Below are 20,266 nucleotides of genomic sequence, written 5' to 3'. Positions count from 1 at the left end.
GCTTTACCTCCTCTCTGCTTTTTACTGACCCTGCAGGGTGCTGGGTTTCCACAAGGATACAGTTCCCGTGCTCCCCTGAAAGCAGGGAATGCAATCATACCTGGTTCTTGTGTGGGAATTACAAGGGTGTACGATTAGGACCCTGCTTTTTCCCTCCACACCTGTGTAAATGCCAGGTCCAATCTAGCTCTATTACAACAATAGCATCAGTGACACTGGTTATGGTGAGGCAGCAATGCCATGATAAACCCTGGGTAGGATTTTCTAACTTCTGCCTAGAAAACAGCAGGGCAGATTGGCCGTGACCTTAGGTTTTTTTTTCTCCTTTCCTCTGTAACAGGGCCGTCCATAGGGCGGTGCAGGGCCTGGGACAACACCCGACTCCACCCCAGGCCTCCCACCCATGCCAGCCCTTCCCCCAAGTCCCTGCCTCAGCTCCACTCCCTCCCCACCCTTAAACCACCCCTTTTGCTGGCAAAGTGGGGCAGGGCATAACGGGGGGGGGGAGACTTGTCTGATGCCTGTTCCTGTTGCCAGGCCCCCCGCTAATCCCCTGGGCCTCCCTGGACCCTGCATCCCCCTGAAGTGTGGGCGCCTCCCAAAACGTGGGGCCTTGGGCAGTTGGCCTGGTCCATCTTACGGATGGGATGGGACTGCTCTGCAGTGTGTGTGTCCAGGACGCTAGGCAGGATTATTGGGGTAGAACTTACTTAACCATTTCCCTGTCACTAGGGGTGCCTCAGACAGTGGTGCACCTTGGTCCCATCTATCCTCTGCCTGTGGCACATAATAATCTAGTCTCCTGTGGGCTGTAAAACTTTGGTCTCATTTTGGTTGTCGGGTTTCATGTGCTGGGGCTGGGTGTTGTTGGTAGTCTATGATATACGGGACATCAGACTACATGGTTTGATGGTCCCTTCTGGCCTTAAAAGCTATGGTATTATTGCAATTAGATTTTTCAAAGGAAAAGGAGAAAACAGCAAAAGTTGAAGAAGAAGGAAGAGGGAACATCAGACAAGGGGATCTAGGATCATGTGCAGAGATACACCACACCAAGGAGCAGGGAGAAGATCATCCTTCTCTGAAAGGCTCTGGTAAGACTGTTCTTAGAATACTGCATCCACCTCTTAGTCCAGTTATGCCGGGTAGATGCATCCCAAATGGCGGGGGGACTCAAAGAACAACAATAAATGTAATTAAAGGACTATACTACTGACCTACAAAGAATGAACAAATATACTAAACTGTTATGTCCAAAATATTATAGCCAGACAAATCCCACACTGACACATGCAGGGCTGCTTCCTATGAAGAAGCCATTTGCTGTGCTTCTATTTGGTCAATTTACACTGTATTAGGAATTGTGTGATGACCATTTATAGAAATGGTTCATGTGTGAATACTGCTAAATCATTTAATGCATTGTGGTTGGTCTGTGTGCTCGTTCTCAGTCTAGAACACATTTTTATTTTCTTAAAGTGTGCTCATATGGTTTGGCCCTACACAAACAGCCTGTAGAATGGTTTAATGGTGCCGGTGGTTTAAACATTTTAAAGCATGTCTTTCTAACACAACTGAATTGCTGCTGGAGTGCTGTATGGGAGTCATAGTTCATGTGCTTCATGACCTCTTTCTTCTTTATGGGCCAGGCTCCCTCTCTGGACTACATCTCCCATGATGCATCATGTGGCTCAGCAAGGGAGAAGACCATGGTGTATTATGGAAGATGTTGTGCATCTAAGGATCTTGGCCCATAGAGGAGACAGGGCCTTCATAAGCAGGTCAGCTATCCACTGAAACAATGGCGCTCCACCTCCCACCCTGCCCAGATGGGCCCAGTCCAATCTGTCCAGTGGTAGGAGTGGCAGTAGCAAGGAATGGGGTGGAGGGTAAAGCAAAGAAAAGTATGTAAAAGTGTGAAAAACAGAAAGGGATTAAAAGACCTAGCAACAGGAGAGGAGAGAAAACACAACCAAGGGGCAAGAAGAGAAGTTGTTACACATAAAAAAGACGACAAAAAGGGGAGAGGGAGGAGAATAAAGAATTAAGACAGAAATTAGAAGAAAAAATCAGAACGAACAAAAAAAGAATGAGCCAAATTCAGAAAAACACTTAAGCAAATTCTTAATTTTAAGCACATGCCCAAATCTCATTTATTGTAATGGGACTTAAGTTTGTGCTTAATTGCATTGGTGGATCAGAACGAAGATGATAGAGAATCAAGGAAAAAATAATGAAACTATAAAAGATAAGAGACTATTTTTAACAAGTAAAATTCTAGCAAAATTTTGAGTCACATGATGGTGGGAATGCTGGGTGAAGGGGAGTGGGGGAGAAGGGAAAGATAGAATGCCATCAATATCTTGTCCTGTCCAACTTCTGGTTCACATGACCTTTGTTTAATCAACTGTACTCAGTATGTCTAATGCTTCACGAGATTATCATTGAATTAGATTACCAGAAGTATAGAGAACATATACAAGAAGAATATCAAGTAATAGAAGACAGGAATGCTCGTCTTGGTGAATACATGAGTCTAAACAAAAGATATACAAAACTGCTTATTGTAAAGGAACATCGGGGGCTTGAGGAGAAAGAATGTGAAATAATCACCACAGGAAGGAGACATGCAGAGTTGATGGTTCAACAGATCAGTGTCACTAAGATTCGTGTTTTATTTGATCCTAATAGAAGTCCACAAAGCTCAAGAACTGTTGTGCTGTAGGGAGCTGCTGGAATTGGGAAAACAATGACAGCAAAAAAGATCATGTTGGACTGAGCAGCAGGAAAACTCTATCGGAAAAAGTTTGATTATGTTTTTTATATAAATTGTAGAAAAATAAATTGTTACTGCAGAGCAAAGTGTTGCTGATTTGCTTTTAAACAATTTTCCTGATGACGTAAGACCAACTAAAGAAATCTTTGAGAAGCCAGAAAAACTCCTGTTCATAATAGACGGTTTTGATGAATTGAATTCCTTCCTAGATGATGAATTTGGTCTGTGCACTGACCCATTTGAGAAGAAGCCAGTGGAAACTGTACTGTGCAGTTTATTGAGAAAGAAAGTTCTTCAAAAATCCTTTTTACTGATCACTGCAAGACCAACTGCTCTGGAGAAATTAAAGCAGAATTTGAATATTCCACGTTATGCAAAAGTAATGGGATTTTCTGGAGATGACAGGAAAGAATATTTTCATAAATTCTTTTGTAATGAAAAGAAAGCAACACAAGCCTTTAATTTTGTCAAAGAAAATGAAATGCTCTTCACCATGTGCTTTGTCCCCATTGTGTGTTGGATCATTTGCATGGTTAAGAAGGAACAGATGGAAAGAGGGGAAGATCTTGCACAAGCTTCAGAAACAACCACATTGGTATATTTGCTTTTTCTGAACAGTCTGTTAAGTGATCATTTCACTGATTCAATAAATTTGCAACAGTCTAAAATCATCCTATGGAAGCTTTGCTCCTTGGCTGCAGATGGAATTTTAGAACAGAAAATACTGTTTGAAGAAGATGACCTGAAGAGACACAAATTATCCTTGTCTACCATTCACACTCCCTTTCTGAATAAAAATATTTTTCAAAAAGGTATAGAATGTGAAAGTGTCTACAGCTTCATTCACTTGAGTTTCCAAGAGGTTTTTGCAGCTATGTTCTATGTGCTGGAAGATGAAGAGACAATGAAAAAATCATTATCTTCTAAGAAAAATGTGACCAACTTGCTTAATATTTATGGAACATCTAAAAATAATTATTTGATGTTAACAGTACATTTCTTGTTTGGTCTTGTAAATAAAGAGAGACTAAGTGACAGAGAGAAAAAGTTAAATTTTAAAACATCCTCTGAAATAAAGCTGGATTTATTGAAGTGGTTTGAAGCAGAAGCTAAAAACATCTCCTCTCTGCCCTATAAGACCTGTGAGAAACTCCATGACCAGCTTGAGCTGTTTCACTGTTTGTATGAGATTCAGGATGAAGAGTTTGCAAAAAGTGCAATGGATAATTTCCAAGAAATTAGACTGGAACACATCAGGCTTTCAACAATGGATGAAATTGCTCTTTTGTTCTGTGTAAAGAACTGTTGTAGTAAGCAGTCACTTTATCTATGTAATTGTATGCTTGGGATTGAAGAACGAGAAGAAGGATGGATAGCAAAGCTATGGAAATGGTTATTTCCTCTGTGAGTATCACAGTTTAATATAAATTCCTAAATTCTTCGAGTGACATTTCATCACATCACCATTATAATGCCCCCTTTTCTGAGGTTTATATAATATTTGCAGATTTGTCTTGGTCTTTCCCAGTAAGATGAGGTTACACTATATCTCTGGGCTGGGTGGGGTTGAGGTAGCTGGGTCAGAAAACTTTATGATTCCAGCAAAGGCAGGAATAGGGAAGTGAGGGTTAAGCAGAAGGACCCAGAAACCACTTCCTGAAAAACTAGATTGGATCAGATAGAAAGATGAGGAAGCAAGTTGCTTTGAACTGGCAGAGTTTGCATAGTTACATGCCTGTCTGCATTGAAGAAAATCTTTTGAAGAAAGATTTCTAAGACTGTTGTTAGTATGCTTTGTTAAATTTAAAAAGTCTGTTTGAGAGTTCTGATCTCTGTCCTAAAAGGAGAAGTAACCAGAGACTCTTTGCTTGATCGTGACTGCAATAGGCTCTTGGACACGTTTGGTGTATCTCAGCCCAACAAAGGATCACTTGCCACACAATGGCATAATAAGATGTTGTTCAGTTAAACACATCCCAGAACTGAAACTCAGCTAGCACCACTTGAACTCTGAGTTTCTGGTGCTATATTGTTTAAAAATTTAGTGACATCATTTGAAAATTCAGCTACAGTGAATTTCAGTGAGGTAAATGAGTGTGTAAGCCTCACCCTGAACAGTGAGAATTAAGTAAAATAAAATAGAACAGGGGCCTCATTCACTAACATTACAGCAGCAGCTTCCTTCTCCATCCCCACACCACTAATAACTGATTCATATTGATAGATTTTGAGGCCAGAAAGGACAATTGGGATCATTCTGTTTGACCTCCTGCATAACACAGGCCATAGAATTTCACCCAATGAGTTTGAGTATATCTTCTAGAAAGACAATTCGGACTTAATTTAAAGATTTCAAGTGATGGAGGGTCCCTTCTATCCCTCGGAAGTTTATTCCAATAGCTAGTTAATTAAGAATGTGACCCTATTTCCTATCTGAATATATTGAGCTTCAGCTTGCACCCATTGAACTTGTACTGCCTTTGTTGGCTTTATTAGACCCCTCTGTTATTACATAACTTTTCCCCAGGTTGGTGCTTATAGATCATGCTCAAATCACCTCTCAGCCTTCTCTTTGGTAAGCATGACAGAACTTCCTTAACACTTTCACTGTAACACAGGTTTTCCAGTCTTCAAATAATGGTTGCAATTCTTCTCTGAACCCTCTTCTATTTTTCAACATCCTGTGAAGCTGGACACCAGAACTCCAGCAAACATTTTAGCTTCACCAGCTGCACAGTGCTGTATAGAGGAGAAATGTAACCTCCTTGTTCCTCCTCAATACACTCCTATTTATACATCCAAGGATCCCATTAGCCCTTTCAGTCACAGCATTGCGCTGGGAGATTATGGTCAGTTGTTCTCCATCATAACTTCAAGTTCTTGTCAGAGTCCCTGCCTTCCAAAATACAGTCCCATATTACAAGTATGCTCATATTCATTGCTCGTTGCATCTGACCCTATCAAAAGGCATGTTGTTGTTGGACCAATTTACCTAGAGATCCAGAGAGCTCTGTATAAATGACTTGTCCTCTCCTACAGCCTAGTCACAGTAGCAATGGGAGTCTCTCCAGCTCCACGAGCAGCTGAACAGCAAAAGGAGCAGATAGAAGAACCTGGGGAGAAGACCTTGGGTCTGTAGCACCTGGGACAGCTGATATTCCCAAAGTGTCACCAGGAGGCCATGCAGAGGCACAGACAGGGTCCACTATGGAGACTAGGCATTGCAGGAAGGGTGATGGTACCCCATGGCCCTCTGATTGGCCAAGTGCCCTATTTAACCCCAGGGGTTGCCCCAGGAAGTTGTCTAGAGAGCCACACAGACTTTGATCTTCTGCTATTTCAGGCTTTGCTCAATCTCCTGATCTCTGGCCTCTGACTCCAACCTGACTCTGACCATTACCCTTTACTATGGAACCTGGCTCTTGTGATTCCTCCAATTCCTGCCTGCCAACTACCATTCCTAGTGAGCAGATTTTAGTGGCTGCTGGCCTGGAAGGCTCTTGTCAGTTTCATTTTCGTTAGTGAAACTGACAAAAGCTTTCGCAGAGGGCTTCCTTGGCAGTGTCCAGGGTAGTTCTGCTACCCCCTAGCTCCGAGAGATAGGAAGGCAGAGGACTCACAGTGCATCCCCACCTCTCATCTAGCTCTCAGAGATGGGCAGGAGCAGTGCCTGTGATTTTGATGTTTCATCCTGATTTGGGGCAAAAAATATCTCAAAAAGAGAAATTTCTCATGGAAAGGTCTACCCTTTTTTCATCCAGTGCTACTGGTAACAGCTATGTATGTGGAAGGCGCTTGTAAAAGTCTCTATGCCCCTAAAGATTAGTCTCTTTTGTCTCCAAATTAAAGGATCAGGTCCATTAGCTTGAAATTGTTGCCTTATTTATAAAACAAATGTCATCTGCAAAATCTAGATCTCCAAGCTCCGCCATCCACACAATGCCCATTTCCATACTGACTGTTGAAGTCAATAGCAGCTCTAAACAAGACAAGGCACAAGACACAGCCTTGCTGGACACCAGCATTAACGTTAAACCAGTCTGATAACTCTTGGTTTATCTTTATTGCACACAGAGCTTTCTGATACAACTTTATAATCATTTGAATGATTTTCTCTGCCACCATGAGTCCCCAGCTACATTGTCCAATGCCTTTTGGAAACCCATAAAATTCAAGAGTACTGGGAGCTGCTATTTATTACTTTGCTCTATGGTCTACACAAGTTCTACCTGGCCAAAATACAGCTTGTAGTTCTCTAAGTCTGTTATCCATGGCTTCTAAAGGTTTGTCTACATGAGGACATCCAGGAAAGTTAATTTAAATTAATTAAAGGTATAGATTTGAATTGGATTAGTTAAACCACATTAAATCCCTGTGTGTATGCTGTTATGCAGACTTAAAGTGGCCTTAATTAGGTTTATTTTAATTCACTTCCAAAGGCCATTTTAATTCTGAATAACAGCGTCCACACAGGAATTAAATGTGTTTTAACTAATCTACTTCAAAATCACACTTTTAGTTAATTCTGATTTAGGATGATTGAATAGAAAACTTACCCTGGGACTGAAATCAGAGGAAGCTTGTGCCAGTTGTTACAATCACTCAAATTTTCTTATTAAGGGAGCTTGATTAAAAATCCTCTTTTCCATTCTTCTGGGATATATTCTTCCTCCCATGCCAAACTGAAAAGGCATAGCAGGATTTTACTGAATGCAGCAGCTCACCCATAACCCATGGGCCGGCCACTGGAGGGAGACAAATTCTACATAGGGCTAGTGTGGGTTACACGGCTGTTAGGAATGAATGGCTAATGTGACATCAGAACAATGGACTGCGATGTCTTCAGGTGCTTCTCTTTGTTTTCTTTTTAAAGAGGATAATGAATGTCTGCTGTGAATAAAACCTATCCCACAATCTTCAGGGAAGAAGATGAAATATCTGCCTCTGGGAAATGATATTAAGAACTTCCATTCTCTCTTCTAGGAACCCACTGATGAAAGATCGGAGAACTTCATCTGCATAGTCATTGTGTCAAGGACTGAAGGATCCCAACTGTAAACTAAAGACAATAGTGTAAGCAAAGTCCTCTCTGACAGTCTTTTGTTATTGCTGCTATGCCAGGAGTTGGGCAGCAATGCATTTCCACTCATGTCTGGTATTTATCTCCGAGCTTCAAATCATAGTAAATACCTAAAGACTCAAACACCATTTGACATAAAACCGTAAACCATCTGTGTGGCAAACCCTCTTCCTTGCTCCCGCCCAGTAAGTAGGCCAGGTGCTGGGTTGATGCATAAGGTGGTGGAATCCTCCTTACCCAGGCCACAGAGCACCTGTGGAGTTTCTTCATGGAGACTAATCCAGCCTAATGCTGATGGTGAGAGAGAGACCCACCCTCTGCACAGCATTTCATACACCCAGCCAATCCCTTCACAGAGGAACAAAGGGTCACACTGTGGCCATTGGGAAAGATGCTGGATTTGCCCCTCAGTGAATAAATATCCTCTGTTCTCTTCCTTAAATTGTCTCCTGGGGACAGTGGGGTGATTGTTGAATGCATAGAAACCTGGTACACTAGGGTAAGTGACCAAGTGACCATTATCTCCTGCTAGCTGACTGCCTTTATGCTTCTCACATATGGCCCCCTGGTGGCCTGTCTGAACTATGGCTCTATGCAGCTACTAATAACGCTACAGTTCTTACTTTGGGCTTTTCTGTGCTGAGAGTTAATGCACAGTGAGCTGGGGAGCTGTGCACTGACTGGCTGTGTGAGGTCTGCTGCCACGCACTAAAGTTCCGAAGTGCACTTTGACCCTTCCTCTTGAGATCATCATGTTATTTATTAATCTGTCTTTCCAATGTGATAAGTGTTTTGTCCTTTAAAGTCACACTTGCTCTGTTTTTGCTTCTCATTTCATCCCCACTTCTGTCTGTTCTATCCCTCTCTCGGCACCTGCCCAGCTGTGCGCACTTCTCAGCCATCTGACCTCCACCCACCCCATTCATGTGAACATGCTACCTTGTTTCAAGGGAACAGCGATCTAGGTGAAGACCAGGCACTAAAGTAGGCATAACAAACAAATGGGGGAAGAGGAGAGGGAGGACAAGGATAAATTACTGTCTCAGTTATCTGAATCAATCATTTCCAAGTTTTTCATGTTTCTGAAGGTAAGGTAGAGGTTACATATTTTGTAGGAAGGGTATCTTGTTTTCTAGGCAAAACATTTGTAAATCATCATCAAAATGATTTATGTATGTGTTTTGGTGTGAGAATGCTACTATAGCCTGATCCTGTAAAGCTTTAGCCATGTGATTAGTCTCAGGGAAGTCAAGGAGGCGCTGCTCTACTTAGTAATTAATTATTTAATAGTATTTGTGTGAGGCAGGACCAGGCCCGTTAGCAGGCCCGTGTTTACTGAAGTGTTAAGCTGTCCTGACTCCCTAGTGTAACTGTACTGTGAAGTTTTATCCGTAGTTTTCAGTCCTCATGAATTACAGTTTAGGCACCCTAGAAGTGGAAGCAGGCTCCAGCTCTCCGATAGGTTTAGGGTGGGTGCACTAGAAAGAAATCTCGGGGGGGGGAAGGGGCTCAGGCTGCCTCAGCTGTAAACCTCTGGATTGACCAAATGGTCAGAGCTCCTCCAGACCAGATCACACACCTCACTCATACTGTGCCTGCATTGCCTCGACATGCTCATAATCTGCTTGCAGCTCTGCATTCAGATAACAGCAATAATCAAATCAAATATCATGCTGCAAGGGGCAGGAAGGATTTTTTTCTCAATGCACAAATGGCTTGGTGTAGTCTGGAGTTTTTCTGCCTTCCTCTGTAGCAGGGGTGGCCAAAGTGAGCCTGAGAAGGAGCCAGAATTTGCTAATGTACATTGCCAAAGAGCCACAGTAATATGTCAGCAGCCCCTCATCAGCTCCCCACCCCCCCGACTGTCAGCAGCTCCCACCCACCGGCAGCCAATCAGCGCCTTCCCCTATCTCCTTGCACCGCCAAATCAGCTGTTTTGTGGTTTGCAGGAGGCTCTGGGGGGACAGGGAGGAGCGAGGACACTGCAGGATGAGGGGAGGGAGCGGGAAGAGGTGGAGAGGGGCAAGGCCTGTGGCAGAGCCGGGGGTTGAGCAGTGAACACCCCCCAACACATTGGAAAGTTGGCGCCTGTAGCTCCAGCCCCAGAGTTGGTGCCTATACAAGGAGCCGCATATTAACTTCTGAAGAGCTCCATGTGGCTCCAGAGCCACAGGCTAGCCATCCTTGCTCTGTAACATCAGAGATTTTGCACAGCTGGAGATGGGACACTGGATGGAGTGGACCAGTGCTCTGAGCTAGTACAGATAACCCATCTGTCTAAGATGCCTGGCTGGGGTGTCTTGCTCACATGCTCAGGCATACACTGATCTCCAGATTTGGGGTTAGGAAGGAATTTCCCCCAGGTCAGATTGGCAAGGACTTTGGCGGGGGTGGAGGAGGGAGGTTGTCATCTTCTGCAGTGTGGGGCTCAGATCACCTGCTGATATTATCTGGGTCTATCTCACCAAATCACTTCCCTGCCTTTGCAGGGGCTTTAGCCATTGGTGGTGCCTCAGTCTCTCTTGTTCTCTGCTGCTGGTGCAGAAAAGTTTAATTTCCTGAGGACTGGAATGTTTCGGGCTAACTGAAGTCTTTGGGTTTAATATAGGGGTGACCTGGTGCTGTGTAGTGGTTTGTGATTTCCAAGAGGTCAGAGTAGATGATCAGGTGGTCCCTTCTGGCCTTAAACCCTATGAAATGATGAAAGGCCTCAACTAGAATCCATCATCAAGTGTTTCTTCTTCAAGTGACAGCACATGTGCATTGCACTTTGTGGAATAATAATAATTATAATAATAAACTATTACTAATCCGTTCCACAGCTGTTCTTTGAGATGTGTTGCACGTGTCTATTCCACATCCCACCCTCCTATCCCTCTATATCGAGTCTTTTTAGATAGAAGGAACTGAGGAGGGTTGGGGACAGTCCAGCATTTATACCATCACATGGCAGCACATGCCAATGGAGGACACATGCCCCCCTGCTGATGGAAAGATCTCTGACAATTGTGCTCTGGGCTTGCAAATGTTTCTAAACTGGAAAGGACCTGTGCGAGACATCTTGAAGAACAACAGTTACAGAACTGTTAGTAGCATGGACGGCAAATATAATAGACCAGGGGAGGCTAAGTCTCCCTACCCCTGGGCCGTGGGTGGGCTCAGCTTGGGCCAGTGGTCAGGAGCTTGGTGCCTGGGCTGGCCAAAGGCTTGGGACCCAGGCAGGAGGGGATGGGGGGAGCTCAGGCCGCAATGGGAAATTTGGGGGAGCTCAAGCTCCAATGGGGGTCTTGGGGCTAATCTGGATCTGGTGGGGTGGGATAGGGGCAGGTCTCAGATGGGGCAGGAGGATAGCCTTTCTGAATGGAGATAGTTAACCCACCACGCATGGTTAGTAACTGTTTTATACAGTGCAATGGTAACTTTGATCTGTTCATTTCTTCCCTCCAGTTTGTCCAGCTGCAAACTCTCATTTGCTTTCCCTGAGGACCTCTCCCCTAAGACTCTCTTTACAAACAAGTCCCTGGAAAAGCTGGATCTGAGTGCTAACACACTGGGAGAGTTAGGACTGCAACATCTGTGTGAGGGACTGAAACATCCACACTGTAACCTGCAGACACTGCTGTAAGTAACCCAGTGCTCTATTTTGTTAGTATGTGACTTTTTCACTAATCTCTGTGTTGTTTCATCCACCTGCTTTGTCCTAGCTTTTAGCCGAACAGCTGTTTGAGGCAGAGATTGCCATATTTTTGTACAGCACCTGGGACACTGGGGCCTCGACCTGGTTGAAGCCTTTACATGTTACTGCAATGCAAATATTTATTAATCAGTAATAAATATCATGTCCTGAGATCCTTCGAGTCTTGCAAATTCAGCAGGAGAAGGATGTGTCAACACATGCAGGGCAGGAAGTGGTGCTGATGGATTCTTCACTGAGCATCAGTGGTGGGAGCCCAGCCACTGTGCTGACGTCTTCAGTTCTGCCACTGACTTCTCCATTTTCACTGAATTCCATAACCACAAACTCAGGCACCTTGTAACCCTTCCTTAAAATCCAGTGTGACCTGTCTCCTCCCTCTCCCTGCTAGTCCCCAGCTCACTCTCCACTTTACCAAGACAGACACATTCCCCCAAGGGTGGACGCAGTCATACAGGTGTAAATTTGCTTGATACTAGAGCTGTCAATTAATCACAGTTAACTCATGTGATTAACTCAAAACAATTAATCATGCTTTGAAAAATTAATCGCTGTTTTAATCAAACTGTTAAACAATAGAATACCAATTGACATTTATTAAATATTTTGGATGCTTTTCTACATTTTCAAGTATGTTGATTTCAGTTACAACACAGAATACAAAGTGTTCAGTTCTTACTTTACATTATTATTATTACAAATATTTGCACTGTAAACATAAACAAAAGAAATAGAATTTTTCAGTTCACCTCATACAAGTACCATAGTGCAATCTCTTTATTGCGAAAGCACAACTTACAAATGCAGATTGTAACAAGGTAAAACTTTAGAGCCTACAAGTCTCCTCAGTCCTACTTCTTGTTCAGCCAATCGCTCAGAGAAACACGTTTGTTTACATTTAGGGGAGATAATGCTGACCATTTATTTACAATGTCACCTGAAAGTGAGAATAGAAATTTGCATGGCACTTTTGAAGCTGGCATTGCAAGCTATTTACATGCCAGATATGCTAAACATTTGTATGCCACTTCATGTTCTGGCCACCATTACAGAGGTCATGCTTCCATGCTGATAATGCTCATTAAAAAAAATATGCTAATTGAATTTGTGACTGAATTCCTTGAGAGAGAATTATATGTCTCCTGTTCTGTGTTTTACCCACATATATTTGGTGTTATGGCAGTCTCAGATGATGAGCCAGACGCTATCTGAAATATTCTGAAAATCTTCTTGCATTGTGTACAAATACAATCTGAGTCAGGAATTCATCATGTAATTAATTTTAATAATTAAAATGCATTGGATGACATGCATACAGGCTTTATAGACACCAAAACTACCAAGTTACAGAAAGAAGGAAGTGTCACTGCACTAAGTGAAATGAATACTGACCCCTTTATGGAAGGAGATGGTTATTGTTCTCTCTGTTCCCTTTGCAGGTTGTGGCAGTGCAGTCTCACAGCTGCTTGCTGTGGGGATCTCGCTGCTGCCCTCAGTACAAACCAGTGCGTGACTGAGCTGGAGCTGAGTGGGAATGAACTGGGAGATTCAGGAATTAAAGTTCTGTGTGAAGGACTGAAACATCCCAGATGTAAACTGCAGAAATTAATGTAAGTAATTGCTGGGTTCCTTGATACTTTTCTTGTTACACCAGCCTTTGCAAAAGTGCTGAGTTTTGCACTGAGAATATTTTGATGTCCTATTTTCACTTGTGAAATCACCTGCATTTGCAGGAGCAACTGGATATACAATTACTAAATTGTGAGCACAGACAGTTGGGCAGGTAAATGAGGGATTTGTACATTTAATCTTATGGTTGTACACAAACGTTCATAATAGCCACATGAAAATCCATTTTCTACTGGTCCAAGCCTCAAATATTGGGACTGTCCCTATAAAATCAGGACATCTGGTCACCCTACTATCTGTTCACTGTGTCCATCTTCATCTCTGCAGGGTTTGGGATTGCCATCTGACTAATGCTTGCTGTGGAGATCTCTCCTCTCTGCTCAGCACAAACCAGTCCCTGAGAAAGCTGAACCTGAACAGTAATAACCTGAGTTATTCAGGAGTGAAACTTCTGTGTGAAGGACTGAAACATCCAAACTGCAAGTTAGAGAAGCTTGAGTAAGTGACTTCTAGTTTTCTGTATCAAAAGAATGTGCTGGGCTTCCAGTCACCTGGCTGTGTATGGACTGCATGGCCCAATGAGATGAATTGGGCTGATCTGTTCGGGCTGAAGGCGGGAGTGTGTTCTTTGCCTCCAGGAGGCACTGCACACACAAGTGCAACCCAAGGGAGGGGGCCAAAGTGGTTTTAAGCCTCCTTTGTGCCATTCTGACTCCAGGCTGGCCAGGGCCTTAAACAGCCGACAATGTAACTTAGGCAATCTGCCTCCTAGATTCTTAGGGCAGGTTCTTCACTACCCCCCAGATCGGCAGGTAGTGATCGATCTATTGGGGATCGATTTATCACATCTAGATCATGAATAAAGATGTTGAACAAAACTGGCCCCAGGACCGACCCTTGGGACACTCTGCTTGACACCGTCTGCCAACTAGACATTGAGACGTTGATCACTACCTGTTCAGCCTGGCAATCGAGCCAGCTTTCTATCCACCTTATAGTCCATTCGTCCAATCCTTGCTTTTTTAACTTGCTTGCTAGAATACTGTGGGAGACCGTATCGAAAGCTTTGCTAAAGTCAAGCTATATCACATCCACTGTGTTCCCCATATCCACAGAGTCAGTTATCTCATCATAGAAGGCAATCAGGTTGGTCAGGCATGACTTGCCCATGGTGAGTCCATGTTGAATCCTCCAACCTTCTACACCTGGGCTTACACAAAACAGCCCGTGACTGCCCAGCACAATGGTAGTACTCTGGGAATTCCCCATAACACACACACACACACACACACCAGCTAAAGGCAGTTGCTGTCCTGTGTGTAGGGGCTGTAGAAGGAGGGAGAATTCTCCCCCATGTGTGAGTGATTTTCAGGGCAGGGATAGTGTCTCCCCAAGTGTTTGTACAGTGGTTTGTAGAGCTGGTCTGGAAGTTCCCACTGATACTTTTTTGATATAATTTTTTTTCTTCAGAAATGAAATTTTCCATGGGAAAATGTTGATTTTTGCGAAGCTCTTTCAAATTATTTTCAACTTTTTTTTTTTTTTTGGTTAGGACAGGTTGACATTAATCATTGTTTCTGTCTGAACTGCCACAGTGACTCATGGGAATTGTATTTTGGGTCCCTCATCCCCCTCATTCTCACTTATCAGCTGCATTTCCCTTCCAGCATATGTCCCCCATGATGGGCCTGCATTGCAGAGCTCAGTCACAGGAAGAGACTGTGGTGCATCGTGGGATACAGTCAGGCCATGGTGCTCACGCCAGTGGGGCGAAGGGAGGCAGGAGGTATTCCAAGAGACATAGCAGCAGTTCCAGTGGGCAAGTTTCCTGCTTAACAAGTAGAAGTCAGCAGCAGAAATTAGGGCTGGTTGAAATTTTTTTGTCAAAAGTTCATTAGACAGAAAATTGAGTTTAGAAGTAAATGGAAATTTTCACATATAGTATCTGCTTTCTTATCAAATTCTCAATCTTTCTTCAGGAAATAAAACACTGAAAACTCAAGAACTTTCAGCTGAAAACCAAAATTTTTTTTCAGGGTTTCTTCCCCCAACTTAACAGGTGAACATTTGGGGGACGAGGGGATGGAGAGAGGGAACATTTTCTAACCAGCTCTAGTTGAAATGTTCTCTGCCAATTTGTAGACTTTTGGTCAATATTTGACTAATGAACCCTTTACAAAATAATTTTAAAAAACCTATTTATCTGGATTTCTAAACTATTCACCAAATAATACAAGGGCGCAACTGAGTTACCCTTCCCCCCACCCCTCCAATGAGTACTGCACACAGTAACAATCCGTCCTAACACCAAACCAGTCAATCATTGCTAAATCTATTAGGAACTCATGTATGGCTCTCCATTATATCTGATGATGTCACAGCATTGCATGTGTTCTCGTGTGGCTGTATAGCCTGACCCATGAAGAGCAAGACCACAAACATGTCACACACAAACATGCAGGCTCCCATGGAAGACTTTGCATGATGCTTGGCCCTTTTTTTCCATCAGTTTTTCTTGTCTGTCTTCCTCAAACTGTTCACAACTGTTATTGACAGTAGCTCTCCATTCATGTCTGTCCTTGGCTATGTCTTCAAAGTTATCAACATTTATGCCACATAAGGTCAGATTCTGCTTAAGGGTGTCTTTGAAACATTTTCTTTGACTCTACCTCCGGAGCTTTCTGAGTTTCAGCTCACCATATAGAAATTTCTTTGGAAGTCTGTCGTTGCTGACCTGTCCATCTAAACTGAGTTTGGATGATCATTGTCTCAGTGCTGGTGGTTTTTGCTTTTTCAAGGATGTTAATGTTTGAGACTTTGTCTTGCCATTGACCTTCTGAGTGGAGTGGCAACAACATATGGGGGAATGGGTAGCTCAGTGGTTTGACATTGGCCTGCTAAACCCAGGATTGTGAGCGCAATCCTTGAGAGGACGATTTGGGGCAAAAGTCTGTCTGGGGATTGGTCCTGCTTTGAGCAGGGGGTTGGACTAGATGACCTCCTGAGGTCCCTTCCAACCCTCATGTTCTATGTGGAATTTTTAAAGTTGTTTAACATCTCTGTGGTAAGCTGTCCATGTTTCACACCCATATGAAAGGGACGCTATCACTGCTGCATTATATATAAGGTTTAGATTCTGGTTTAGGTACTTTTAGTAAAAGTGAGGGAGAGGTCATGGGTAATAAACAAAAATTCACAGAAGCTTGCAACTTGTCCCTCAAATTTTATGAAAAATACCCTGGGGGTGGGACTGTCTAACAGCAGAAGTGCTGCGGGGGGAGCCATTGGGGGCTGCTGCTCTTGCAGCTCCAGGGCCAGCCACTGGCCAGCTTTTCTCAGGGCCCCAGGACTGGCCGATGGCCAGCTGCTCCAGAGGACTGCGTGCCAGCCTGCTGCTATGGGGGGACTGGGACCAGTCACTGCTCTGATGGCCCTGGGGACTGGCTGTGACAGCACCTCCAGCCCTGCTGACCCAACATCCACCTCTCCAACTTCATCCCTGAGTCTGCTGCTCTGGCAGGCTCCAGGAATGACAGCTGCTCCATCTATGCCACTGCAGAAGTCACGGAAGTTTGGGGAAGTCACAGAATCCATGGCCTCTGTAACAGAATCATACCCTTAACTGTATATAATCAGTTCTGTTGACTATTTGATGATGTACTGGTTGAGTATCCAATGGCAAAGTCTTCTGAAGGCCTGGGTTTGCCTTTTCTATTCTATCTCATGTTTCTTGTAGTTAAGTGCTGAAGGGTGGAATGTTGTTGCTGAGACGCTGTCAAGGCTGTTAAACTGTTACAGCTGCTCAGTGCTTCTGTCCTTGGAGCTCCGATGTTATTAGCACTAGCAGAGAGTGCAGCCTGCTAATTCAGCAGACCTCAGTGTTACTCAGAGATAAGGACCACAGGCATGGTTGAGTAACAAAGGCACTTGGCCAGATTTACTGCCTTCAGGGCACAGTCCTAAAAACTTGCACAATTTGCACAAGTACATTAACACATGAGTGCCCTGTGGCAAGGAGCAGCTGGAACCACTTTGAGGGCTTTGAAAATTCAGATGAGCTGCTGTGCCCTTAACCACACCCTGTTCTATCCTTTTGTTCCAAACTCCCCCCAGATCTCTGATGTATGACTAATGCCCACTCCCCTTTTAAATAATACTCTGAGCTTCCAGAGGAGCAAAAAGGAACCCTTGTAGCTGCCTAGCCTGCCAGGTTTGGCTGCACAGACTTTGGAAAATGTCATCTCTTAGTGCTTCAGTTACCTCGTCTCTTAAATAAGGTTATCTCATAGGTGTGCTGGGGACTAAATTCATTAATGTTTGTACAGTAAGTCTAGATGGTAAATAGAAAAGTGAAGCAGTGATTTGATTTTTCCTATAAGCACCAAAGGTCTCTCCAAGTCCCTCCACTCCCTGATAGAAATTCCTCCTGTCAGCCCCTGGATATTTGACAATAGTTTTGACCATTCCCTCTCCACAGTGATCCAGCTCCCCACTGTAGTGAACATCTTACATCTCCTCTTAACCTTGCTGTTTGGTTAGGTACATTCAGCTGCATGATGTGTGTTGGCCAGGGTTTAAGATGCCTGCAGACAAAACTCCACAGTAATGGGTTTGAGATATTCCTGGCTGAACTGCCAAGCTGTCTGAGATTTAACACATTACTCTGTGATGCTTTTAGACACACATCTACCTGACAGTGAGGGTGCACAGGATGGCAGGGGTTAGGAAGCCAGATTTAGTGTTGTTGGGGGACCTTAATTCTGCATTTCTATACTTTCTACAGTTGTTTTGTCTTACTGTAACTTTAACACTGACTTTTGTGGCATCTGTGGTTAAAATTGCAATGCTCTGTTATGCTCCATTTCCATTAAGAAGTTGATAAATATTTACAAGCTTGAACTTAGCTTGATAGTTGTTTGTCGTGGTTCATTTTTGTTTTCACAGTTTGTCAGAAATCCACATAGATGAAATAACAACCAAAGAATTTGAAGTTTTGCTGAAGATAAAACTTGGTTTGTCAATTGTGCATAATGCAGCATCCAGCCATCAGAACCCAGGTACAAGGACAAGGAGGATGGAATGTCTTCTATCTCAGTGTCATACATTCATCTGTAGACTAATGTCTCGGAGTGCAGAAACGATGTGGACTATTTTTGTGATGCACTGTTGGGAGGTTGGACTTGTTCTGCTATTAAGCATTGCTACATATTGGTTCACTGGTTGATAAAAGGCTGTATAGAGGATTAACAAATCTTGAGACAGTTTTGGCTCTCTTAAAGGAATCTTAATAGTGTAAAAGATTTTAAGGGGGAACTGATTTCCCTTTTAAAGCTGGGGTGTTAAACTTCTGGCCCATGTGATGTATTTGTGTTGCTGCATCACATACTCAGATTCTATGGTATCTTAGCTTTTCTTTATTGACTTTTTAAAAATAACTTTTTCTTCATAACTGTGAGGCCAAGAATTTCCTGTATATGAAATGAGTGTCACTGAAGCAGCAATGTCTGTCTGAGTCTGCAGATGGCCTGAGGACCCTGGGAGGTGTGAACACTAATGCTAACCCTCCCCCTTGTTAATCTCTCTGGGGTGTTAGCTCTTGTAGAGGAGCGGACTCACCCCTGCAGCACATCCTGCTGGTGACTCCTGGGAATTAGCTCTTTTTCCTGCCAGGAGCACCCTCTGCAGGCTGGTGATCCACCTGTCCTCTTGGTCCTCGTGTCCCTGGACCCCAGTCCCCTTTTAACTGGGGAGCTGCCCCCTGGCAGTACCCCACCAATCTGCGACTCCCCTTACTGTGGAACCCCCAACCCACTATCTCCACTTTGCCTCAGTTTTGGCTACTGCCCAGTCTCCATCTAGCCCCTACACCCTGGGCCAGACTGCAGTATCAGCCACTTATCATAGGCAAAGGAGTTTGGACCTGCTGCCTTTGCCTACCATTTGGGCTGCCCCTTGCAATCCCCAGTACCTGTTGGCCTTATGCTAGGCTGCAGCCTAGGGCTTTCCAGGCACGAGCTCCCCAGCTCCTCTGCCTTTCCCCAGCCCTGCTCCCCTGAGATACCCTGTATCTAGCTCCCTGCAGCCAGGCCTTCTCCCTCTACAGGCAAAGGGAGACTCCTTGCTTCTGACTTCCTTGGCCTTTTTATACCAGCCAGCTGTGGCCTGATTAGGGTGCGGCCCAGCTGTGGCCGCTTCCCCAATCAGCCCACCTTTTAGAGCTGCAGCTTTCAAACCCTCTCAGGCTGCTTTTTAAACCCCTCAGGGCAGGAGGGGGTAACCACCCTGCTACAGGGAGTGCTCTCCTAGACACCTGCCCCTTCTGCGGTGTGAGGGAGACCCTGGCGCACATTTACTTAGAGTGCGCCAGGTTGCAGCCCCTTTACCTCCTTCTCTATGCACTCCCTATCCGTGGCCCCACGAAGTCCCGGGACCTCCTGGTCAACCTCCTCCTCGCCCTGGCGAAAAAGGCCATCCACGCGACCAGGGAGGGGAGGTTGGCCGATGGAGACTCCGGTGGCTTTGGGGCTTGCTTCCGCTCCATGGTCCGATCACGCATCCGGGCGGAGTTCCTCTGGGCGGCGTCCACTGGCTCCCTGGACGCCTTCGAGGAGCAGTGGGCGCTGTCCAGGGTTCTCTGCTCGGTGTCCCCGTTAGGTTCCCTCCTTCTGACCCTTTGACCTCACTCCTGTCCCTGTTCTTTTATTAGTTGTCCCCCGCACTCAGTGGGTTCTGTGGCCCTGTGGTTCCTCCCCTTAGGCTGGGGGAGGATCCTTTAGCAGTGGGCGGGCTTTGCCCGCCCACTTCCCAGACACCCAATAGGTACAGGGAGTGCTCTCCTAGACACCTGCCCCTTCTGCGGTGTGAGGGAGACCCTGGCGCACATTTACTTAGAGTGCGCCAGGTTGCAGCCCCTTTACCTCCTTCTCTATGCACTCCCTATCCGTGGCCCCATGAAGTCACGGGACCTGCTGGTGACCCTCCTCCTTGCCCTGGCTAAAATGGCCATCTACACAACCAGAGAGAGGAGGTTGGCCAATGGAGACTCCTGTGACTGTGGGGCTTGTTTCCGTTCCTCTGTCCATTCACG

General features: G+C 44.6%; 1 protein-coding gene across 1 annotated transcript; it reads left to right on the top strand.

Annotated features, from left to right (window-relative positions):
- Window positions 1–3,991: 3,991 nt before the first annotated feature.
- On the top strand, window positions 3,992–18,691 carry LOC115651203 (NACHT, LRR and PYD domains-containing protein 3-like). The gene is made up of 7 exons (XM_030562157.1): window positions 3,992–4,180; window positions 7,760–7,958; window positions 11,304–11,477; window positions 12,990–13,160; window positions 13,507–13,677; window positions 18,124–18,236; window positions 18,636–18,691. Exons 2-7 carry the CDS (start codon window positions 7,891–7,893, stop codon window positions 18,689–18,691), a joined length of 753 nt encoding a protein of 250 aa, XP_030418017.1. The 5' UTR covers window positions 3,992–4,180; window positions 7,760–7,890.
- Window positions 18,692–20,266: the final 1,575 nt, after the last annotated feature.

This window comes from Gopherus evgoodei, chromosome 4, assembly GCF_007399415.2.
Source record: "Gopherus evgoodei ecotype Sinaloan lineage chromosome 4, rGopEvg1_v1.p, whole genome shotgun sequence".
In the NCBI taxonomy this organism is placed as follows: domain Eukaryota; kingdom Metazoa; phylum Chordata; order Testudines; family Testudinidae; genus Gopherus; species Gopherus evgoodei.
This window is presented reverse-complemented; position numbering and strand designations above follow the sequence as displayed.